Here is a 26,214-nt window from a genome sequence, read left to right as displayed (position 1 = left end):
ATAAAAGAAAAAGTTGGTTCTGGATGGAACGTTTCAAGTTACTTTGCATGAAATACAGGCCGAGAGCACAGAAATGGCAGTAAGATAATGGCACGTTATTATTTGCTGCAAGTGTAAGACCAGATCCTTAGTTTTGCCAGCAGAAGCATTTATAGTCTTACTTTGATATTGAGAGTGCAAAACAAATACACCACTGCCACGACTTCCTGAAAATGGGAAAGTATTCTTTTCCGTATTATATATGAAAGGAGGAATAGAATTAGAAGTTTCTTCCCCCATCCTCCTCAGTCACTGAAGTTACAGGGTGATACTGCTGCTGCTTAAGTCTGCTTAATAATCAGCAAACACCTGCTTATATGTGAGCAAAATCAGAAAACTGGGGAAACCTTTAGCTAGGCAAAGTGAATAGTGTATGACACACAGCTGTGCAGCAGTCTTCATTAAAAAAAAGGGCCCAAAAAACCCTCAAAGACAAAAAAACCCCAACCACCAAATCCTAAAAGCTTTAGATTTTCCTTAGCTACTGTTTAAAAATGCCTGCACAGAAAGCAAGCACCCCTCTCTGCAAGCACACATTCCCTCAGAGAACTTATGACCAAGGTAAGTGCTTATAAACAGAGTAATAATCTTTTGGGTGATTAGGTTCTGATTGCCTAGGTCCCTCATATATCCTGATGGAGAAACTTCTGTGTCAACAAAGCAACAATAATTTGGTTTGAAGCTAAGAGGGTAACATTAGAAATAAATAGATGTAATACCAAAACTGCAAAATTCCTTTCCTTTCCTCCCATCATGCTAAGTTTCTGCAGATCATCTTGCATTTATTACAGCAATCACCAAGCAGCTGATGCCACATACAGGCTCTTACTCCAGGTAAATACAAGGTAGCTGTTGAATGTGTCTGCAGTGCTTAGGAACTCCAAAGGACAGTCTTCGTTATGCTCAAGTACTGTGTGAGCTACTAGCCCTGTTTCCCCAGCCCCCCGCCCCCATTTGAAAGAAACAAAGTTCTCTTTAAGGGCTGGAAATGGTGCACAACTACTTTGTTCTCATTCGTGCAGCCTTGTATCCACACCTTTAACCTCTGTAAAGTATTTTACGTAGCAATCCAAAAATCTTGCTGCATAACAACAAAACCATTTAGTTCACTTCAGGCATGCAGACTTGAGGCAACAGCAGTACTTCCAGGAAAAGGAAATGCTCTCATAACTTCTCCTTTTTGCTCACTCCTCTATTTCCATTCTAAGAAGCCGCACTGTACAAAATCAACTACAAAATACTGAAAACAATAATTTTACCTTTCTGATATATGTATCAATCCATGCTGTATCTATTTTCTCCTAAGTTCTATTGGAAACAAGTGGTAATATCTAACCTTTTTATAAAATGAGACAGTACTTGGAGTGTCTAAACACTTGGGGCTGACCTGAATAGCTCTCTTATGATTACCTAGTTACTTGAACAACAGTAGTTTCTGTAACAAAATGGTTACACATTGAAAACAAAAAATGCAGGTGACGCGGTGACAGAAAAATTGTCGCAAGACTAGAACGAAACTGTCCTTACCAACTCTCAGTTTCAGTAGTAATTTTTGTGGCTGGATCTGTGTAATGGCCTCTGGTTTCAGCTTCTCTGCAGCACCTATTTTACGGTTCGTTACTTCTCTATCTTCAAGCAACAGTTTGTCACCTCTGGGATTTTCTATATCTTCTGCAGGACAGCCTTTACTCTTTAGTGCTGCCAAGTCATCACATCGGGCAGATGTTGGTTCTCCTTCTTGCAAAAAGTCCTAGAAAACACAGGCAAAAGAGTATCAAGTTTACACCTATATGCAATTTGTTATACTCTACCCATGATAACACTTATTACGATGACTCCATATTATTTTTTTTTTTTTAAGTTCAGTAACAAAATACACAGTCCTGAAATGCATTACATTATACTAAATACGTCAGTGACTACTATTTAGTCCAGGAGTCTGCATCTACTTATACTTATCCGTGTATAAGATGGACGCAAGATGAAACTACAACAAAAAAAACCAACAATGTCACTTCTGACAGAAGGAGGACATCCTTTTAAACCAGCTACTCTGAAAGTGACAGCAGGTGGAAAAAGCTCTCATCTCAATGTAGTCTTAATAATATGAACCTATTTGTACCGCCTACTTGGCAACTTACCTTCTCTTTCAACTTTAAAAGGCTTTAATTAAAGATTATGTAAGTGTACCTTGGTACTCCACAACAAAATAATAGCAATATGCTGACAGAGCAGGGGAAAGACAGATGACAACCCTTTCCTTCTGAGGAAATTAAATCCAAAAGTAAGATCCATAAGAAAAAACATGTAGCTTTGTTCTGAACAATAAGTTACCATTACCTCAAACCTCAAATATAAACAAAAAGGCTTCTAATTGAGAAATTTGGCAATTCTGTTTTACCCCCCCCCCAAAAAATATGCATATACATAAAAATATCTTAAAGTTTGTCAGTTCTTGATGACTAGGACCTACAATGAATCTGACAGCTCAAGGCCAAATTTTAAAGTTAATCAGTTTAATTAAATGTTTAAAGTTTATAAGCTGGTTTGGGGGACATCAAATAGGTACTATATGGAAATAAATATACATTATCATCTTCTAGTGAGAAACAGGAAAATTTCCCAGTTTTCAATAACAAACCAAAGAAGAGCTGTAGAACACATTTTCTTCTGTTTCTAACCTGAAGACGAGACTTTGGCATGTAGTGATTAAGTCATACAATTTAAGATTATCTTACATTTTGTATTTACTTAATTCAATTTTTAATTACATAAGAAAGCACTCTCTTTCATCCTGTAACAAACCACCCACCCACCCACACCAATCTCCTAACCCCCAAGTCTACCAATAACAGAAAACTAAAATCTTAACATCTTTCTTTTATAAAAGAAAACCTTCAATCTCTTCCCCTACTCCACCTATGTCTGCCTAAAACTACCTCCTACTCTGATGTCACTGGAAGAATGTAATTAAGCATACACAGATTCCATGCTGGAATGATTTTAAATTAACTATGAGATAGCTTGTAGGGTCTGTATACACTTAAGATTTAGGAAAGGAGAAGTAAACACATTGTAAACAGCAATTATACTCAAATCGGGACATGAGAAAAAGTTGTAGTATCTAAATTTTTAAGTACAAGTAAGTATATCAAATTGAAGAGCGACATGAAACTATTATTAATGAAAACAAAAATGTCTATACATTTAAAGTATTTTTACTAGAATTTGAAGCCAAGGGGAAAAAAAACAAACCATAAAAGGAATTCTGCAATACTTACGTTTTTTTTACACCAACCACAGTTTGGTCCTGCTTGTATACATTCACCACATGATTTTGCGTTAGCTTTTATGCAGTCACTTCCACCTAGCAAAGAACACTATCAGTCAATTTATAAAAAGGTGCTAACCACAAAAGAGTTTTAATTTATTTCATTCTGGCTTTGTAAACTGAGTTGTAACTACAAACAGGTTATTAACATGAGATAGGATTGACACATTGCACTCCTCTAACAATGATATATTTATCAACATAAAAAACTGCTAAACGTATATAGTTGTTCTAAAGCAACATTAAACTACTGCAATGAAATCAAGTGACTTACCTTGCTGAGCAAATCCATTCCATATCAAGCAACAGAGGATACCAGCCCACGTGAGCAATTTTAAATTAGTCTGAAAAACAAAACCAGAAGCCCAAATTGTATGATTTATCACAACAAGTAAGTGAACAACAAAAAAAAGGTTACATGAAACTGCAGACATGTAACTGTGCTTCAAAGGAGACAAGTAACTAGAGGAGAAGCAAACAAATGATCTTATTTGTATCAGCTGGACAGTTTTGCTCTAGGACAACCGTGTTTGCAGGCTATACTGTATTTAGAAGACATCAGAGTAGCTTTAAATTGTTTTGAAATACTTTTATGCTAGGTAAACCAGGCAAACATTGCTCAGTCTGAGGGGGAAGAACCCAAACCAATCTTTTAACACCTTATTTATTTTTTTTTAAAAAAAGTTACACTCTGAAGCTTAGAGGGAGACTTCTAAATAACAATACCACAGAAATACAAGTCTGAAATGGAGCTTCTCTGTTCAAGTCTCTGTTTTAAGATAAACATCAAGGCCTTTTCCAAAATATTTTCTTTGCTATCTCCAAAGGGCATTTTACAGCCCAACTTGTCAGCTTATACTCCTAACTAGAAATTTCCTCTCACAATATACAATATAAAGCATCCTTGATATAAACTCAGCTCCTTTTCTTCTTTAGATAACAGAGAATTAATGGGTACCATCCTTAAGAAAGAAAAGACACTCTACCCTTTGATCAGTTCTATAAAGCTTAATGAAGGCCTGGCAAAAAAAAAAAATACATACATACAAAGTATATAATCTATATGCTTTGATTTGAGACAAGATTTGAATGGTGATGAACCACAATTTAGGGTTACTGTCTTGTCATTTTCCTTAAATAGTGGCAAGACTTCATTTAGTACTCCAGAGCTAGGATTACATTCTAAAAATGTTTCAAATAGACCATTTTAAAATAAATTTTCTTCTATTTAATAGCAGGTAGTCACGTCAGGGTCAGTTGTCACATCCTTGAAATTTTGGTACTATTTTAAATTCCATTTCTCTTTTATTCATTATAAGAATTCTGAGGGCTTGGACCATGGCTGCCAATTTCCTTGGTCATCCTAAAATGTTATTGCTAATTAAAGCCTTTCCAGTCATCCTGGAAACATCAATATTCTTAATACTTTTTTGTTCTAAAAAATACCTTGAATGTAGCCAAAGAAAAGCAAATTTGGCAGAGTCTTTTAAAATGAGCATGTCATTTTCCAAAAGAAGTACTATTCTAGAAGACATAACATAAATTAGCAGCAAAGTGAGCTACACTTAAACTAGCACCACAGCTGAGCTTTGGTTTTCTCACGCTGATTTAGGGTCATTCATAACTGTTACTTTGCACATCCAGGCAGACCTAACGGAGGAGGGATAGCTGCTCTAAAATCTGGTGGAGAACATTTCAAACAGAAGCCAACCACTTGCTAACAAACTGTATTCAACAACATTAGATGGTATTAGATGGTTCATATTTTTCTAATAAATTATTTTGGCCCACTCTTCACCAGATGCTGTAGCCAGAGGACCAGGAAGAGTTTAGATATAGGAGAATTAAGATAATTTGCTGTGGAATTATTTTGCTAGATGTTACGCATAGACACATAAGAAATCACTGATAAAAAAGCCGAAGAAAAATTGGACTGTAAATTATACCTTAACTTCTTTTATTTTGATATTTTATTGTAATATATATTACAATGAGCATTACTTATTGCACACATCTAACTCCAGTTTTCCCCTCTTGCCCACTGCTGCAGAGGTGATCAGTCCTTCATTTGCAAAAAACCTCTCTCTCATGAACACTCTTTTATTAAGTCCCCTCTCTAAACAATCATCTAAATCAAACCTGTGCAGCCATGAACCCTGATCAGAGGGGAACCACAACCCAACAGATGTGAGTAGGTGGAAGACAAATGAATGAACTGAATCAAGGTTAGCGAGAGCGAGCTGTTACACTGTGTAGCATAGCTGTGTAGGAGCACACCTATCGGACAAGGAGTCTGGAAGGGAAAGCCTTACTACGTTCTCAGCTTCTAGGTTCTTTCTTCTCTGTTTTATGGTATGTATGTTCTATCTTTAGCAAACCTTACTTCCCTCAAGTGAAAGGATATTTTGTTACTTGAAAAGCAGTTTTGCTTTGGGTACAGCCCAGAACGGGGTGGGCTTTTCAGTAAGAAAAAACTTAAGCTGCTGGCATCGGTTTAGTACTGTCTTTTCTGTTAGCCAAAACGAGAAAATTATAAACAGTTCACCTTTTTAGGGCAGACTAGCAGCGGATGCAGAGCAAGCCCATGCAGACCATATAAATAAGTCAGCAAAGATGTGACACAGTGCTAAAACTATGATTAAGATCACTTGGAAGAGAAATGTTCCTGTGGAAACGCATCCGCATGATGGATGTCGTTCTGGGCACAGACTCCCCGTAAAGTTAACAAGGAAAACGTCCTCTTCCATATATGGCTGCGGCAATGGCTCTCCCGGAGCAAGCTGCCTGCCTTCCGACACACACTAGCTCGCTTCCTTTACCTCCACTGCTTCATAGCGTTTCCATCTGCTGAGTTTCGGAAAATCTCCAGTACAGATTTGCTAATTTCCATTAAATTCTGGTTATTCTTTAATGCAAGCAAAGCAATGTACATCCTCAGCCTCCATACCTCCTCCTAGCCACTGCAACAGCCTGGTCACAACAGTGTCAAACACGTTCTCCTGCAGTCACTGGGCAGTACTGTGGATTGCCCTGTTAGAGATTTTTCTGTTAAGGGAATACACCAAAACAAATAATGCTTAACTACACTGAACAGTCAAAGGAAGCTTTAGGAAATCATTGGTAGAGCTGGAACTAAACCCTGTGTCAGTGTTCAACCACAGATGACGGGAACAGAAAAGAAGCCATTGTTACAAGAAATAAATGACATTTTTGGTGCAGCATTTACGTACTTCCTATTATACTTGTTCTCCCCATTTTAATTAAAACCTTGAAAAATATCCCCGAAATAATCCTCCTAAAAGTGATCCTTCTGCCCTCCAAAAAAACCCCAAACTAAACCGGTTCAAAGCTTACAAAAGGTAAGCTTGCCAAGAACTGAAATCTCTTTAACTGTATCATCAGTTGGATCCTTCTTAAAAGGCTGAAAATGGTATGCTGTTGAAAAACTTATTTTGAAATTATTTCTGCACATTTGTGAGCTGTGCTCTATTTTTGTTACATATTTTAGGAAGACAAACATAGACATAAGCTTGAACGTTTGGACTCGTCATTTTCCAAGTTTTTTTGCTGTCTCTACAAACTGTAATGCTTGAAGAGAATTTTTTCTTCATAAAACCAGCTTTGATGGAAACCTCTGGAGCTTCTAATTTGAAATGAGACACTCATTAAGTGACAATAGGAAAAAGGAAGGATTATTTCTCCATAATGAGACTAACTTTGAATTTGCATATCAAGTATTTGGCACCTTTGTAGTCTGCTAATCATCAAGATATTTAGAAATTAAGCTTACAATTCCACAGCACTAAAGCTTTTTAAAACTTTTTAAATTTATTTATTCCAACAGCAACAGCACCTCTGCAGAAAATTAACTGGGCAAATGGGATCAAGAAAAAAGCGTAAATTACAGAAAAATTAATTCCTTTGAAATGACATATTGAAGGCTGTGCTGATCTCCTCTCATCACCTAGCTCAGTGTTTCACCCCACCTGATGCAGGCTGCCATTTATACTGACAGTAAGAACGTTAACAACAAGCCGTTAGGCCACTGCAGTATTATTCCACTCAGACAAGCAGCTCCTCATCTGACCCTGTACTCCAGCATCCACCAAGGCAATGCCAAGCAAAGGAAAACACTACAACGGCATCTGCCCCTACTGCGTACTGAAGCATGCCTTGCTGCAAAGCTTTCTACTGAAATACTTAACAGTGCTTCAGACCACAGGGGAAATGAATATACAGTAAGAGTCAAGTTATCGTGCAGAAGTCACCTTTCTGAAGCAATAACCAGACAGCCTACTTATTCACATCTCGATACACCACTCTAATTACCCTTACAAACCCAGAAATGACTAAGCAACTCGTACTTTTGGACTAATGTTTGTGCTTCCTGCAGACTGACACCTTTTCATCAGCTGTGTTTCCATGGGTTTAAAGCTTGATTCAGAAACGCTGTATGGAATTGATCCCTCCTAGACCAGAGATCATGTTTACAGCCACTTTCATCTAGCGTAAGGATGGTAAAGTCACTCGAGAGAGCTGTCCCCCCTCCTCGTTGATTATTCACCCTTGTTAATCAGCCTCCTGGCCGATTATTCATACTACTTTCCTTTCTGACCAGTGCTAGCATTAGTGCAGCCACTGAGGAGTGCTGGAGCAAGGAAAAGATCTGGTGGCTGAAACACTAATCCAACAAAGAAAGTGGCTAGTTTAGGCCATCTTGGATACAAACGTGCTTGTCCTGGCATGGCAGAGGTAGTGAGATGGGGATGGAGAAAAAAAGAGAACTGGGTGAAAAAAAGCAAAGGATACAGTCTGTGGCTGGACCACACTGGTCACAAGCCAGCCTCCACCTCCAGCCATCAAAGTTCTGGTTAAAAAAAGAGCACGAATAGACATGTTTCTAAAATAAGCAGAATTAAATAGCCTCTGGAGACACCCATTACAGGACTTGATGGCTACCCTGCTAAAAAAGTTCCTTCTTCTCTCACTCCAGATGGTTTACTGGCTTTAGCTGGGGGCCACACTTTCCAGTGTGTCTTTTACAGACTGGTAAAATTAATCCCATTCACATTTCTGGTCTTCTGACTTTGCAGCACCCCAATCCAAATGGAAATGTTTGAAGTAAGCCTGCCTTCAACAGCCCATCTACCTGCAAGCCTACCAACAGCATGATTCATCAAGACCACGATGTTCTTTCTCTCCCAGCAACTTTGCAGACATTAATGGAGTGGATTTTGAACTGCTTGCAGCAATATGGAAAGAATGGGACATTAACCCAGATTAATGTGCAAAATAAGAAATTCTTTAGCACTGAAACAGCTTTTACACAAAAAATTAATCACATCAAGACTCTTAGTCAAATTGCGTCCTGAAAAAGCTTTAAGGCATAACCACTTCAGCTTACTGGGACACTACAGAATGAAAGAATCAGCAGTATTTCACATTGGACTTCATTTCTCTCTGTCAGTTATTACCTGTAAGTTAGTGGAATAAAACAAGCATAGTCACCAAAAACTCACGATAAGCACTTCCATAACAGCTCTGTTTTAGTGGGGCATCGTATGTTAAAATAATATATAATAAACCTGTTAGGACATAAATTTTAATTATAATTAGAGTTAAAATCTACAGGAAACCAGCTTTCTGCTCAAGTTAGGGATACCAGCTCCTGCAGGATCGTTATCTGACACCATCTATCACAATTAGTGTATGTCACTAGTTATTTCAGAAGATCCCCCTGCAGGGCTGAAAGCCCAAAAAAGATGAGAATACACATTTCTGCATGCTAGAACCACGGGGAAATATATCACAATTCTGCAGATTCTGCATGGAAACTACCTGCTCCCCTCCTATGCTTAGTAAGGCAGACAAACATACACAGTGACTCAACTGGTTTGTTAAGACTCTCAGTTATACTGTGTTACTACCCATAGTTTATTCATACTTACAGCTCTAAAAGATTCCTCAAGAGATCAAGTCATGTAAAATTCACCAAAAAGGACTGGATTCAATAGGAAAAAAAATCAGTAAGCATTAGGTTCTAAAATCAACTTGTGGGTATGAAACCACTACCGGAAATCCAGCATGGGCACCTGAATCATATCGCCTCTTCAGCTGAATACATGAAAATGTTCATGTCCAAGTACCAGCAGGCTGAGGCCACAGCTCACAAGAACATATTTGGGAAGCTGCTCATGGTATTGGCTTGTTTTCCCAGAGTATGGGGTGTTTGTTAGTTTATATAGGACACAGCTGCTTCCAGACAGAACACCTAAACGCACAAGCACTCACAGTTTGACCATATTATTCCTTTGTACCTGGATGTCACAGGAGCCCTCAACTTACTGACAGTTCTAAACAATGGAACAAAAAGCAATTAGGTATTTTTCTGAAATGTATTTTTTGCTCTTCATTTGAATTACTGAGTAGAAACAAATCTGCCCAAGTTAGATGCCTGGCTGCAGGGAAGGAGATTTTTCTTGATAGAACTCATAGACTTCCTCTACAATCAGAAAAAATAGAGGTACCAATTTCAGAACAACTGCAGATGATCAAGTTTTCTGATATTTGACATCTCTCCACCTTGAGAAAGGTAAAATGTGGTAGATCCAGCTGTGATACAGTTTGCATGACAGAAGGTGGTAATGGTTCCCAGATACTTTACAGCACTGAGGCATACCCAGGAAGTCAGGTAACTGGGCTCCAGTCCCTCCTCAGCCCCAAAGGGTTTGAATTCACGTTTCCTGGGAACGTTCTATCATCCTATATGATATACTGGTAAAAGCACTCTCTACCACTCTAATTAAACCAAGATGTGCTATGCAACGAAGAATGCAAGGCACAGAGACAGAGAACGAGCTGGTAAGAGTTTTAATCCTTGTTTATCTACTGAAACACTCAGATGGTGGGAGGTAGAAGAAAGATCTAAGTGGGGTTCAACAACCTGTTCCCTGTAACATATATATAGTTTTTACAGCATATTGCTAATTGATAGAAGTAAAAAGTATTGAGACCATGATTCAGAGTATGAGCTTTATTTCTTTCTCCCAAATGCCCTAACCTGTAGGAATGTGAAGGGAAACAGATGTATGTTCACACTCAGACAAGAAGAGAGCCTCGACTGCAAACCTCCTGTATCATGCATGAGTACTGTGACTAGTACACACTGAGCTGAAATCTCTAATTGCAGACCTACTAATCTGAACTATGTGGCCTTCTCTATAGACTTAAAGAAGTTGTAGTGAATATGTATCCTCCAACAAGCAACTGAAGGCAGCCAGGGAGCTGCTGGTAAAGCAAGGAGAGACCTACTGAATTTAGACCTCTATGGAACATAGCAAACCTATTTAGGCAGGATAGAATACATGCCATATTTTATTTAATGTATTACTACACATTTTTTCATTAGCAAAATCCATTGATATTTTCACTTAATGACAAACAAACTTCTGCAACTGGCTGCAAACCTAAATTACACCCATCACAAGCAAAACCAAGTTGCATAGTAAATTGTAAAGAACACTAGCGCTGCTAAAGCCTACTCAATTTGTCCTTTTATAACATCTTTCTTTTTCAGAAGTCACACAAGTCCAGATTTCATGCCGACAATAGTGACAAAGTAAAATGAGAGAAGATGCTCAGCGACAATGAGAAGATGCTGCAACTGACAAAGAGCCTTCACCTGTCAAGTCAGCAAACCCCAAGCCCAACCCTGATCTCTTCCCTTTGTTCTAATGTCTTTCAGAGAGCAATGTGGTGCAGGCAGGACTAACATTGGTTAGTCAGCACCAGTTTTGAAGGAAGGATCTTTTTCCAGTAGTCTACATACATACCACCATGCACAGAAGGTTTGTATTTCATGACTAGACCTCCTTAGTACTACCATACCATCAGTAATTTTTAATTTAAGAATACCTTGCTGTATTAACCATCCTCGTCCCTAGCTTGGTCCTAATGTGGACAAAGAGACTTTTTGTACAATGTTTTCTCGACCTGTTGGATTATAATTTGAAGCTAAGATTCCACAGTTTAGGAGTTACTTTGGAAATACTCATGAGAATATTATTTTTTCCACACAGGTTTATTTAGATATTTTTACCAGGCAATTATCCACAGACTGCAATTTATAGAGTAAACTCTGACAACTGTATTTTGGAAAACTAACAACCAGGTGTATTGTGCTTAATGTTCAACATTAAATTAGGAGAAAAATACAACCCTGCATATTCTCAAGCAGAGCTTGCAGAGGCCTGCAGCTACATCTAATTAAAACACCAGCAATATGCTTTTACTGTTTATTACCTACGGCTTATACTTAGTTTCAACTAAACATTTGCATCTTTTCCTCAAAAGCCAGTTTGTAACTACTTCTTGCTACTCTACACCTCTCAAACTATTGTGCTTACTAAAGAACAGAACAAAAAAAGCAGAATACCTCACCACCACACACCTGTGCTCCTCTCTCACCAAGAAATCCCGTGTCAGTGCGTCCTGCCCACAGAAAGCTGGGATTCCTACAAGGACATTATGAAGCTCCTTGAATTTTAAGCAGGGACAAAATAATGAGATCTATTCATGAGCTGCTTATGCTAGCATGAAAGCACACCACAAATACAACACCTCTCTAAGGCTAAACAGCTACCATCCCAAGCCCACAGCCGATACTGTGGTTAAAACTATTTTCTCTACCTACAGCAGCTTCAATACATGTGCAACTTGAAAGCCTCCTCTCTAAGGATAAATATATAATGAAGACATGTAAGTATTAAGAACCAACACCCCTAATTTTTTCCCCTTAAAACTGTCACTGACAAAAAAACCATTTTCCATACTTTTGCAAACAGAAGTTGCCAGTAGTTCAAGTCCATCACAGCCTTACTCAAAGCACGCTGTCTCCAAGAATTTGTAAAAATTCTCACTGTACACAATCTCACTGTTATCAGCAGACATTTTTCCACAACAAATATTTCAGGGGTTTCATTATTACAAGCACCTCTTTACACAATTGTGATAAAAACAGAGAAAAAAAAATCTCTGTTGTTCCATCACTTTTCAAATGCTTTTAGATCCATCAGTCATTTTTTCCAAAATAATTTAATTTCTCCTCTTGCTTAAGTATGACACTTCTTTTTGGTGGTGGAGAGCGTGAATTGAGTATTTCACTTGTTTACATAGGTCTTGCTAGTCTACAAGACTTTTTGGCTAAGTTTAGCATTTCCATCTCAGACAGATTACAATTAGGAATGCCACGTAATGATTTAAGCCATTCTAGTAGAAAACATGGGTGTCTGTTCCTTGTGGTAGTATTAAATTCCCACACACTCTGCACTACTTACTACTCACATAAAGAGACTATTTAATTTTGTGCAACTTAAACCTCACATTCATCCACACAGGGGGAAATGAAAAGTTTAGTTAAACATATAAATATAGCTCTTACACAGCTGACTGTAACTGATGCTTCTGAGGCCGTACTGCCTTAGTAATATCCACAACTGTCACATCATCTGGCTAAATTTATGTTAATCCAAGCTTTTATTTTAAAGGAAAAGCAGAACAGAGACATTCTTAGTAAAAAGCTAGAGAACTTCAGCTAATACAATGTCTTGCTTATCTCTTTCTTTAAGAGAAAAGTTGCAAATGTCTCGCTGGCTGTTGCTGCAGGTACTGCAGGAAGCCAGAAGCTGGCACACCGCAAAGGGCAAACTCAGCGGAAACTGTCATTACATGGCAGTGTTCACCCACCAGTAGCTATCATTAACACTCAGGGTAGTTTCAGCAACCAAAACCAAGATGAAAGCTAACTGCTGCTAAAAGGAACAGCAGTGCTACAACATATTCTGCCCCCCCCCCCAAAAAAAAAAGTAACCTCTGCCCCTGCACTCGTACTTGTAGACCTCCCCTGCCACCATCCTGAGCCAGTTTCCCTGGCTGGGCTGACAGAGGGGTACCTTGAGTCATCCCTCTCCCCTCGACACCGAAACCTGCTTTCTGAGCCTCAGCGAACTGAACCAGAGCTCCACGTGGACAGAGGAGTGCTCAAGAAACAACCTCTATAGAGTGGCAGGTGGCTGTCAGAGTGACTGACCTCCGAAATTACACCAGGCTCTTTGAGTACTGCTAAACCAACCTAATGCAAGTTTTTTAAAAGATTCAGGATTCTAACACAATTTAAAATGAGACTTGTACTGAAACAACTCTCATCCTCAACATACTTTCAACACTGGGTAAGCGGTCAGGAAAACGATCACGCAGAGCTAATAAAAACCTGGTCATCCCACAGAACTACGTACAGCCTTAAGAATCTGTATCTCTCTACGATTTATTTAATAAATATTTAATTTTACATATGCCCATTATATGCATTTTAAGATATATATAAAACTAGTACAATTATTAATTCAATGGCAATGATAACTGGCTAGGTATAAGCACACAGTGAAACAAACAGTGGACTTGATGCAGATTGTAATCCTGAAGTCTCAGCACTTACAAAAAGCTCACCAACCTCAGGAAAAAAATTATTTCAACCTTAAAAAAATGTCTTTTTTTATTATTGTTTTTTAAAAAACAGACCCATCTAGAGAAAACAGTCCTTATTTGAACAACCTGCCTACTTTTGCTACGTACGTTTGCTGCTTTCCACAGGAGGATTTGAAGCCTGGAGTCCACAGGCTGCTTCTAAGAGGACTGCAAGAGATAATAAAAATATGATGTTTCTTAAAGTAGCTAAGGAGATCTACCAGTTTGCCACTACTGAACAGAGACAGCTCAGCTTCTCCAGGCCCTAGAATTCCCCGCTTTGCACACCTTTCATCTATTTGATGCCAACTGCAGACAATACTTTCATCTCTCAACGCGACAGTAGAACAAGTGAAGCAGTAACTCCTTGCTGAGTTATTTCTCACCTGGTCTAGCAACCTAAGATAAGATTACTCAAATCAGAAAAGCACTGAAGCATGCATGAACAGATGCTGTGAGGCTCTGCAGCAGTTTACGCCAACTTATCTCTGGACAACCACAGTCCCACACTCATCTGTCTAGGAGCTGCACATTTTCCTTTCTTCCCCTTGATCTGAAGCATGTTGTTAGTAACATGTGGTCACCCGGTTGAAACCGCTGATCTAGCTGAAAATTAATTTTTTGCCAAGGTATTTTTCAACCAGATCAGCTACCTCAATGACTTACTGTACAGCCTCATGACTTCCACTGCTGACACAAGGAGGATGGCAAGACTGCACAAGTACAGGCAGGAGGGACAGCTAAGACCTACGTTGGTATAAATTGCTGCAGTCGTGTTCCTATGTAAATAAAACACATTTTTAGTTAAATTCATGGTTCAAGGGCCACTGGAAAATTTTCAAAGTAAGAAATTCAGGTTAATTTGAAAATCAATTGTCTACAACAGAGTTTTAAATTAATGCTGAGTGAGGTTTGGTTGTTTTTGGTTGTTTTTTTTTTTTAAAAAACAACTCTGCAGAGATGCAGTATTAAAATTGCTTCCAGCTACAAGCCAATGTTAATCACATTAAATACAGGCATCATTCATTTAGAAAGTGAAAGTGCATTTTGAATTATACACCAAAAAGAACCAGTAACTGGAAGCTTTTTTATCACTACCTAAACACTCTCCAGATTGGTCAGCTAGCAGTGATAAAAATGCTGGCAGCAATCTTACACACTATAGTTACTCTTTAATGCTAAAATTGAATTTTTCACTGAAACTGCTAGTATCGGCAACATGGCTATGTAGCATTTTAGTCTACCCTTTGAAAAGTTATGTAAACAACATCTGCAGTAGAAGGAGATAACATACATAGAAAAAAATATTTACCATTGTTTATCAATTTTATGATGCTATTTAAACAACCTATAGCTGGTACATATAGTATGTTCTTCCAAAAAAGGAAATTTGCTGTTTCCTTTTTTACATACAAGCCCACACCCAGGAAAAATTACACTGAAATTCTTGGTCACTTATTTCTCACACAGACTGGTATTTGCATAGAAGTGACAAAAACAGCACAAAAAAAGTTATTCCTTATTTTTCAATTGTACAGTAAAAGCAAAGAACAAATGTTATCCCCTAAAATGTTACACTTACAGATGTTTTGGAAACGCATGTAGGTTACATTCACACACACCTGAAACACAGATTTTTCACCTATTCTGACAAAAAACGAGCACACTGACATTTTGAAAACCATCAAGCCTTATATTTTATGCAGATGGGCTTCAGTATGCCTTTCCACATCAGGCCAAACTAGCTAGCCCCAGAAACCGAGCACGTTAACATATCTTGCAAAACCTTCTCTGAGGTTCCTTTTGTGGTAATTCCTGACTTTATCCTATGCCTGCTAATTTCCTAATACACCAGAAAATATAACATCAGTGTAATAAGAAAAAACAACAGCCAGAACACACCAGCAGCACATAATCAACCTTGCTTACTCTAGCCAATATTGTGGATGATGCTAGCAAAAATTTCCTCATTTCTCCTTTTTACTATCAGAAGGGGGAGCATTTCACTTGCTGACTGGACAAGCACAAAGTCTTCAGCCACTCCACTATCAAAGATAAGGTAATAATATGAGAGGTCAAATGCAAAATTTAATCCCAATTTAATGATAAACTACTACTAAAATGTGTAATTTTTTGATCCCGGGGAGAATGTTTTTTATTTAACATCAAGAAGGTTACATTCTTTTGTATTTATCTCCACTTCAGAAACAGGCTTTCCTTTTAGCTGTACTCATCTTCACACAAAACCTTTTTACCTAAGATCTGGAAAACCAGACAGCTGAGGGTCTAGGCCGAGCTTGGATGTTGTCCAATTTAATACTTGAGCAACTGAATCTGCAGAGGGTGCTGGCCAAGCTACTAGAATGCCAGGTCCTTCAAATGACCTATGGTCCCCGATACGCTCCTGACACTCCAGTTACCCCACAACTCAATGGGAGAGTTCTGTTTTATGGCAGTGCAAGGCCACAGATCGTTCCCCGTGCGTCCTGCCAGCCTACAAAGACACAGAACAGATGAGGACAGGTCAAACTGCTTCGTAGCCAGCTGCACAAGAGGCAGACATGACTCTCTGTGCCAATGTGCAAGGCTAGCACCATGTTAAGACACACTAAACTGCAATTCCACCAAAGAAAATTAACAAACCTTAGAACGACAGCTTGTCTTCCTTTTTCCTTTGAAAAGGGAACAGCTCCTGCATCTTTACGTCAATAATTACTTCAAGGTTATGCTAAACCAGACATCCCAGTGTAAGGTCTGTTTTTCAAAACCACAACCTCAGGGACGAAGTACACGTTAACATCTAAGATACTACCTTTGATTCACAGCATCACCATTTCCTAAGTGAAATACCGACTCTTTCTAAATTAATCTAACACACAATTATTTTTCTTGTCTTTTAAATAACCACAAATCAGTCATCTTTACATGAAGTTCAGTGTTTCAGTTTAGCCCAATATATAATTATTCTTTTTCATTCTACCACAAAGCCCAAGAAAAGAAGAAAGCTTTCACTTTTTGCGTTCACCTTCCACATCAAAAGTGCCTTTACTTGCACAGCTCTAAAGGTTAAAATTTTGTTAATAGCCATAACAGAAAATTAACTACATGTGAGTTACTTGTATGTGGCATATATACTACACATAAATTTATAGTTTGATACAATAAGAATCCATATAAACAATGGCTCTCCTTCCTGCTTATACACTAGAATGTTCCAAGAGCAGAACTTAAAAAAAAGCTAAGTCAAAACTAGGACTAAACTGAGCATAGGTGATCTTGCAGAAAACACAAATTCAAAATAAATGAACTGTAAATATTATGTTGATCTTTTGGGGTGAGAAAATACTGGCACTAGATATTGTGTATGTTACAGTTTATGAGTATTTTAAGAAGAATCTACACTTAAACGGTCTTACAAATTAGAAGTGTAAAGATGTCTATAAACAGAAAACTAATGATTTGTTGGCAGAACGTGAGAACTGCATTAATTTATCAAAGGTATGCAAGGCGTTCTTCTGTGGGAGAAAGGAAAAAGGATGGTGAAAAAACACTAGTATCTTCTTAGATCTTACTAGCCGTAACAACAAAGTTAAAATTCCAGCCTCGCAAAGCTTCCCCCTCTAATAAAAACCACAAGAATACTGATGATATTTTGCTGCTGCTGTTGGAAAAGAAAGAAAGCGCATGAAACTGCTTTTAAGACAGAAAGCATTATTTCATAACCCTTTTTGCAGATGACTGTAAAGAGAAATTGAGAAAGATAATAGACAAAAATGTCGCTCTTAAAGAGCCTTTTACTTAGTGACACTCCAAAGAGGTTTACAGGTCAGGTACGAATCTTTTATTAACTTTCCCAAAAGAAAACATTTTTTATTATAGTCTCATGAGGCTACTTTTCCTACCACGTGCTTGGTTATATGCAGATTTTATACTTAATTAGTGACTTTACCATCTATGTGAGCATCTTCAATCTATTAATGGGAGAATACAATAGCCTAGGCAGTCTACTAACCACTCTGAATAGTCTAAGAATACAAAAGTAAAAGAACGAGCTTATTACAAAAGTACAGGATGCTTAATAACAACATTCTGCTAAGAAGAGCACCCTTAGTACTGAAAACGACAACTGTACTATTTAGTGATGCATATGAGGTGCCCAGTGTCTCATTTTCCATTCACAGGAATCAGAATTTTCATTGTCTCTGGATGACATTCCCAATAGAAGCTATTTGGCAAGCCTACACATGCCTTAAGCTGGGCTAGAAACTCATACAGTCTGTTATGAACACAGCTAAAGCACATGACAATTTCTTACAATGAAACTACGCACTTTTTTACTGGTACTTACACTACTAATCCACATGGTGGGAGAGAAGAAAGTTTAGAGAAAGGTGTCATCATAAATTTATCCTGACTTACAGTTTTAACAGTTTAGGTTACTGGGCCACACCTATGCAGGACAAATTAAAAGAAAAGAAAAAAAAAAAAAACACGTAGAATTTGTCTTCCCATTTGTGGGTTATCACCAAAATTATGTACTCAGCTACCCAAGAAACTCCATAACCACGACAACTGACAGATACCGGTCAATATTGTGGTCCACTGTGGTTACTGCAAGGCAAGTAACATCATCCTTTTCAGAAAGTTGGCAACAGAATACACAACAGAACAGAGCAACACAGAACAAGGAGGAACTACACACGAAAAAAGGAGATGGTATTGGCCACCATAGATGACAACATTATTCAGCATTTGAACTAACCAACAGATTCTGATTTTTTGACACAAAAGGAGCCTTAAATCAGACCAAGATATTGCCAGTGTGTCCAGGAGACAGAGCCACAGAATTTGTTCATCTGTTCACAATTCTGTGACACTCTTGAAAAACAAAAAAACATCCTCTTCAGAAACAACAGCTAACCCCCCCTACACCAAAAACTCATTTTTCTGTAAGGCTCAGAGATGCACGTGTTTGTATAAAAAAAACCAACAACCCATGCACGCACACACAAAAGCAGAAACCTAAAAAATCTCAAGTCATCTAACCAGCAATGTCAAAACTGCTGATGGGAACGCTAACACTAGTTAAGTACCTTCAAAGCAAAGCAAGCAGAGCAAGTGGAAACAATCTGTAGAATCAGCAATATAAAGAGAGATGGGGCATGAGAGGTAGGAAAACATAGGCTTAACTCAGAGTTTGCTACTGCTGGGAGATGGGAAATTTTCTACAGGGCACAGAACGCAGCAGATGACTTAAAAATCTAGTCATAGGGGAATAGTACAAATACTGGCAAGTACTTTTTAATGACACTTCCAAAATAAATGTAACTACATATTGCCTTAATTACATTTTTAAGGATTATTTAATTTATGTAATTGCTTTATGAACTCTACCAATAGATCCCCAGAAGCTTAAAAAAGAAAGAAAAAAAAAAGGTACTTCCAACAAGGATTCCCTTTCAGAGGGGCTAACTGCAGCTCCTAAGAATCAAAAAGCTGCCAAGGGGATTGGTCACCCCCCAAAAAAAAACTTGGAATAAATAAATCACTTGAAGTTCCAGAAAAGCAATTGAGGGCAGAATAGGCTCCACTGCTGCCAAGCCTGGATTCCCTCTTTTCTGGATCTGTCTAATGTCTCTTCCAAGTGCCATGCAAGGAGGCATGAGCAATCTTAAAGCTAGCTAGCTTGTCACTGTTAATTCTGATTAGGAAAATCCCTGACTGCTTTAACTTCAGTTTTGCAATGTCTCACTGATTATACTAGTCTCTCTCACATGAAATGGGTACAAAATGTATTTGGAAAGGAATGGGGAGGAAGAGGAGGTTGAGTACACCAGTTACCAGCAATGCTCCATCCAGACTCTACTCTTCCCCCCAAAAAACCCACTCCCCATGCCATGTGGTGGGTCCAACTAACAGAGAACAGAAGGTAGTGCAGCTCACGCATCCACCTCCCTACGTGCAACAGTGACATGAGCAAAGGCCACAGCAGGCATCACAAGCAGGTCTGCACTGAAGCAGCCCAGGTCCCCTGGCCCCCAGGCAGGAGAGGAACAGCAGGAACTCTGCATGTCTGTCCACTAGAAGGAAAGGGAGTGGGGATGGAGCCTGTTTCAGAACTACACCTTCTGACGACAGCTTACAAGACAGTCCCATCAAGAGGAGATACTTCAACAGCCTGTTTAACAACAGTCTTGCCACAATCAGAACCATTTCTGAAGGCCAGTAACCAAGAGCCACGGACAGCCGGGAAGCCTGCAGTAGGCTGATCAGAGGGCTGGAAGAACCACAAGCTAAGTATGCATCACATCACTTGGCTAAATCAAGACTGGGTGGAAAGGTAGGCATGACAACTATTTGCAAACAACTGAAGAGCATTCATACCAGTGGCAGCAAGGGAATTATATTCAGGGTAACAGAGAACACAGCACATGCCCACCCCATGTTTGCATCACTCTTCCTGAGCTAGCCTTTCTGCTACCCAAGTGATCTACCTCCCAAGCTGCTTGCTATATCATATGAGCTCTTTTCAAAACTGCATCATAGTGGAGCTACCCTGAGAGGTATAGGGAGGATGGTTAAGAGCAGAGGAATGAAATCATGAATCAGGAAGAGAGAACAGCAGGAAAAGTTTCCGGACAGTTTGTTTTCAGCTGTGGGAATCACATCCCAAAGGAAGTGGTAGAAGATTAACCACTTGAGTCACTTAAGACATAACACTAAAATTCTGCACTCACATCAGAAACTCGCATCCCTCCAAATCAGTCCTTCACAAGGGTGGGCATAACTAGGAACATGATGCAGACTGGATGACTGAATGTACAGAGCAGAATGAGCTCCCTGGCCGCACACAAAAAGAACACCAGATTTTTAAGTGCTGACACTTCATTTTGAAGTAAGTCTGGTTCATTCATCAACATGGCTGGCAAACAGATACCTTAATCAAAGTTGGAGCTCATAAGTGCTGTTAAGATTTCATTCTGCATGCCTGTCAGGTTTGTACCTTTCAGCTGAAACATCTTTGAAAAGGACTAAAGTTGAAGGTGTTAACATCCAAAACTTGTCTTGTCTTGCCTACCCATTGCCAATGGCGCACTGTTTCTGCAGCCCTTACAAATATAGCCTTAGGCAGGCTTGCAAAATGCTACTTAACCATTTGCCAGAGGCAAGTGATATTTTGTGACAGAGAATGAATCATCAGTTTCATCACTGGGATGGATGTGGACAATGAATGTCTTCACTGCTTTTAAAGTCTTGTTTAATATAGTCCAATTTACATCTTTCTAGTAGTAAATTATTTCTTAAAAAAAAAGAAAGCTTCTACCAAGTCATTTCATAATAGAAAACAGATTTTTCTCACCCTACCATCACTTACCAAATGATTAATGTGCCAGGAGTATGGATTATCTAAATCTGTTTTCACATACATAAAGCCCTGCTCCATTTCAACAGCTAAGCGCACATGCAGCATTAGTCACAAGCGGTTCCACTAATCTGAATGGAGACAAGCCTTATTTCTAAGGTTTGTGTGTCTTGGCATGAACCGGACTGTAGCACCTATGGCAAACCTACCAGAAAAATCAACATTTTCACCTAACAGGTATGTGCACATGTGTTGGCATGAATGGACTGTTGTATTATACCAAGGACAAATGCAGAAGGAACCAAGAACACTGTTCACCTTTCTTTTCTTGAAGAAAAAAATAGTCACAAAGGCTACCTGATGAGTCTAACAGGCAGGCAGACACTTATTCCATAAGATAAAGACATTTGACATGGGCTAAACAGTGAGTCAGAAAATTTCCTACCACTTCATGTTTCCTTCCAACCATCGGTATAGGAAGTTAGTAACAGGAGACAAAACACTGTGCTCCCACTGCTGTAAGTTATTTCAAAAATATCCACGTGAAAACAGATTGCATACAGAGGCCTCACATTCCTGCTTGCACCCCGACACAAGCTTATAACAAGTTATAACGGCTCAGAGGCACAAATACGAATGCATCGAGCAGTCAGAACGCGGCACTACGGTCATTCAAACAGTGCACACATCCCGCTCTTAATGGTTACTTTTCGCAGAGATGTGCGGGTCGAAAGACTGGATACTCACGGTCCTACACCGCCTCGCTCCGCAGCGTTTCACCCCGGTAACTCTCCCCTCCCCGCGCCCGCCCCCGCGGAGGACAAGCCTGCCCCGAGGCCCCGGCCCCGACGCCGGCCCGGGCGCTGAGGGGGACCGCCCGCCCTCTCACGCACTCCCCGGGAAGCCGCCCGAAACTTTACCCCGTCTAGTGCTGCCGCTTCCCGGGCACCTCCGGGCGGGAGGCCGCGGGCGGCTCCGAGCTGGGCAGCGGTACGGGCTCCCACCCTGGTTGCGAGGGCAGGGTCGGGGCGGCCCGGCCGCGGGCGGACAAAGGCCCGGCCGGCCCCCGCGGGGACGGGAGGCCCCAGGCCGCCGTCCCGCCGCCACGGGAAGCCGCAGGCTGGGCCCGACACCTTCCAGCCCGCAGCGCCGGCCCGGGACGCGCACACCGCCCCGGGGCGGGCACGGGGAGGCGAGGCACCCCCCCTCCCCCCGTGACGGGCGCGGAGGGACCCGCGCCCCGGGGCGGCGGTGGCTGGCGGGTGCTGCCGGCGGTTCCCCTTGCGGGCGGGCGGCGGGAAGCCGCGCTCGGCGCCCTCTGCCCCGCACCGGCCGCCGGAGCCCGCCCGGATACCGGCGGGCGCGCCCGAGACGACGCGCCCCGGGCCGGGCGGGCACCGCTCAGCCCGCTCCCGGCCGGCTCCCACCCCCGCCCCGTCCGCCCGCTACCTCGGCCATGGCCGCGGCGCGCCTGGCTCCTGGCAGGGGGCGCGCTCCGGCCCGCCTGACTGACTGAGGCTCCCCCTGTGCCCCGGCGTCCTGGGCGCGGGCTGGGCTGGGCTGGGCGCGGCGGGACGGGACGGCCGGCCTCGCTGCTCGCTCCCCGTCCGGCTGCCCGCCGCCTCGCCTCCGAGCTGCTGAGGGGAGCCCGGTGCGGCGGGGGAGGGGAGGGGGAGGGGAGGGGAAGGTCCGCGCTTGGCCGCGCTTTCCCCGCCCCGGAAACACATTCCTCCCCGCTGCCGTCAAGCCCGGGCGGGGGAGGCGCTCTCCGGCGCGGCGGGACCGGCGGGGAGGGCACGGCTCTCCATGCCTGAGGCGGGGCTCGTCCCCTGCCTGTCCTGCACCCCCTGCGTGGCGGCTGCCAGCGCCTTATTTGGTGGGTTTCGTTGGCGCCCCGGCTGCCTGACCCCGCTCCGCAGCCCCCGGCGCGCCCGCGGTTCGGGCAGCGGGGACCGGGCTGCCCGCGCCGCCCTCGGCGCTGCCCGACAGGCTGCTCGTCCCCGGCGCTTCCTGCCGGGGCTGCGCCGTGCCCGGCCCCTGCGCTGCGTGGGGGCAGCGGGGCGGCTGGGGGGCGGTGGGCCGCCCGGCCCTCCCGGTGGCAACGGTGTCCAAAAGCGGTGGAAGCCGGTCAGTGATGGACGAGCTTGGCACGGCGCTGACACCGGCCGAGCTAGAAAGTGGAACTCCTTAAGTCCCTTGGCAAGAGCCTGCTGCTCTTCGGCGACGGCCCTTAGCGTTTTTCAGGGCTTCTAAGAGTAGGTTTTTGGACGACCTATTGTTAAAAAAAAACCCAACTGAAACAAAACCACATAAAATGTGGCATTGGACACTGTTTTGGAGGTAAGAAGTGATGGAAATGCAAGCTACGGGCTCACAGCCGTAGAAGCTGTGCCGTTCTGCGTGACCACTGCCGCCGCTGTCAGTTCTCATTCTGGTACGATTAAGCTGCAAACTGATAATAAGTTTTATCGCTTTTCCCCTGCTTTGTTTCTAGCTGCGCTTTAAAATGAAAAATCAACAACGTTTCTGCCTTCCTGGCGCACAGGCTGTGATTCAGCCCTGTGCTCCATTTGGGCAGTGTGGTTGTTTGGGATCTAGTTTATTAACAGAGCTGCCTTAGCAGAAGCTTTTAATTCTGGTACAACTCTCAACTGTAAAACTTCTAGTGGTGTTAGAAAATAAGATGGAAATGATAGACGGCTGCTCCAAGCAGCTTCATCAGAAGCAAGCACTGGGGAAATGAAGTGGAAGAGAAATAACTTTGATGATTAGAGGTAAGGAAGCCAGAGACCATGTGTTTCAACAGGTAGATTAATATAGAATACTAATACTGCCAGGAACAGGGAAGGAAGCTGCCATAACCCCAGAGTTTTAAAACTGTGGAAATGTATGCCATGCAAAATAAAAACAAATGCTGGAGGGATAGTGATCTGCCAAAAATGTAAGAAATCGAAGTACTGGGGGAGAAAAATTACTTTTAGCCAAGGTGTTCTTCTCTGCTTCCTTATTGCTGGGGAAAAAAAGCACGTTTTGCCAGAATATGCAAACAGTGAGCAGAAATCCGTTATGGTGTACTGCAAACAAGTGGTGGCAAAAATGTGCCTCAGACTGCTGGGGCTATGAGGAGTACTACCCAATGCTCAGCTCAGACATCTGTGTGTCAAGTTGCCAGTTGCTGGCTGTGCCTTGTGATAGGAAATTGGCAGGAAAAAAGTCTCCCAAATGGCTGAAAAAAAAATCTCGGAATTATTTGGCTGCTTTCTGGACTCCTTTGGAGAACACAGATGTGTATGAATGCCATTTGTTATTTTCCAACACTTCTGAAGTACTAAAGATGTCAGCAAAAAGTGCTAGAGGTGTCTGAGCCAGCAGACACAATTGCAGATGATGTAAAAATATTTAATGTAGCATCTCCATATTGCAGTATGCATGACATCTGGGAGAGTGAGTGAACATTTTGTATGGAAGGGCTAAAGAAAAGACTTTCATGGCTTGAGCGGGCAGCTATGAAGCATGTGGGTCACTGAGTTCGAGTACCATTTCTGGGAGTCCACATTCTTGCATCTTACAGAAAATAGGTGAGAAAGTGTGACACTGGAGGCAGGAGTGTGGCTTGATACTGCGGCTTGATACTGCTGGATTTGCTTTTGTGTTTTGTATTGCTTTTTTTTTTTTTTTTCCCCTGTGATTTTGAGAGATTGTGGTCTTTGTTATAGGATTTGGATATAAGTTCTCAACTCTGTCTTCTCCAAGTACTTGCATGTGTCAAGCCCATATAGGAACTGGAAAATATCAAATTATAATACTTCAGTTAGTTTAACTTAATTGTATTTAATTGACCTAATTACATTAAATGATCACATTTTTCCTGATTTTTTATGTGTATGTAATACTTCGGTTATATTTAGAAGACAATACAGACTGTCATTTGGTAGTGATGTCTTTTGTTTTATATGTAACATATGCTCATTTTCTGTGAACAATGTAAGAAATAAGTTTCTGTGCTGTAGAATATACCATCACAGGGCAGCTGGCTAAGTGATGCCTGCAGATATTAGCAGAAATAGTAAAATACTTTGTTTTATGATTATTTGTGTATTGTATTATTGAAAAATTTAACACAAGTCATCAGAAACATAAATATTTAGTATTTCAGTTATTGCTTTAAAAGTGTTTACAGTATATTTGGCAAATTACTTAGTAGGTACAGCTGATTTCATTACATGACATTATCTTTTATACCTACCAGAGTTTTGCTTTAAAAGCCCCTTGAGATTGTGTTTTCATTCTCTCTAGCTATCTTTTATAAGCCATTGGCAAAAGAGGGGCCAGGTATCAAAGAGAATTGGTTGGTGGAACACCAGTGGTGTGTAGGTCACAGTCTGAGAATCTTTGGCTCATTGTCAGTGAGTCATTTTATATATATAATATAAATATATAATTAGCAGCACGACCCGGTTGTGTTGTGGAGGAATCAATCTGCAGCTACAGCTTGCCTTGCAGATACAGTTTTTATTACAACTTTTACAGAAACACCCAGGAATCCCAAACCAGGTTTTGGTGTGTCCGGTATTGCATGTGTCAAGAGGCCAGCTTTGTAAGTCAGGGGTGTTCAGCTGCAGCTCGAGGGCTGGGGGTGAGCATCCCTGCAGAAGGCAACTGTGCTGCGGTCCCTCCCGGTGCCTGGCTGGTGACCTCAGGGGTGAGCGGTCATCAGTGTCCCTCAGAGATCACTGCCTCCTACGAAGCAGGAGCTGATTGCAGGAGAAGCTGCAGCAGCTCCTACCAGGTTATCAGGGTGTTTCTTTGGCTGCAGTCTCCCAGTCGCCACGTGTTGCTGCCAAGCCACTGAGCTCTTGGTTACCAAAGTCCACACAGCCGGGGGGGCTGTCACCCTGTTACCCACCATCTCCGACTCCACTCTTGAAACTGGCAAAGGGTTTAAGGGAGATACTTTCTC

At 41.4% G+C, this 26,214-nt stretch overlaps 1 protein-coding gene and 1 long non-coding RNA gene across 5 annotated transcripts in view; both read right to left on the bottom strand.

Annotated features, from left to right (window-relative positions):
* ITGB1 (integrin subunit beta 1) overlaps positions 1 to 22,933 on the bottom strand; it is a 44,756-nt gene extending 21,823 nt beyond the window's left edge. The window contains exons 1-4 of one of the 4 annotated variants that reach the window (XM_037383862.1): positions 22,704 to 22,933; positions 3,645 to 3,714; positions 3,321 to 3,406; positions 1,567 to 1,789 (exon numbers count right to left, since the gene is read on the bottom strand). In XM_037383862.1, the coding sequence (XP_037239759.1) occupies positions 1,567 to 1,789; positions 3,321 to 3,406; positions 3,645 to 3,714; positions 22,704 to 22,712 (388 nt within the window). In that variant the 5' untranslated portion in view covers positions 22,713 to 22,933. Of the gene's footprint in view, positions 1 to 1,566; positions 1,790 to 3,316; positions 3,407 to 3,644; positions 3,715 to 6,317; positions 6,337 to 22,703 lie in introns of those variants that run through there. The other 3 variants (XM_037383859.1, XM_037383860.1, XM_037383861.1) reach the window with 3 other exon arrangements.
* On the bottom strand, positions 11,496 to 14,975 carry LOC119146356. Its single transcript, XR_005103710.1, has 3 exons — positions 14,558 to 14,975; positions 14,000 to 14,059; positions 11,496 to 11,883 (listed from the first exon to the last, which is right to left on the bottom strand). It is a non-coding gene; the product is annotated as an uncharacterized LOC119146356 (long non-coding RNA).
* Positions 22,934 to 26,214: the final 3,281 nt, after the last annotated feature.

This window comes from Falco rusticolus, chromosome 4, assembly GCF_015220075.1.
Source record: "Falco rusticolus isolate bFalRus1 chromosome 4, bFalRus1.pri, whole genome shotgun sequence".
NCBI classification, from domain to species: Eukaryota; Metazoa; Chordata; class Aves; order Falconiformes; family Falconidae; genus Falco; species Falco rusticolus.
Note: the sequence above shows the minus strand (reverse complement) of the source record. Positions and strands in the feature narration are given on the sequence as shown.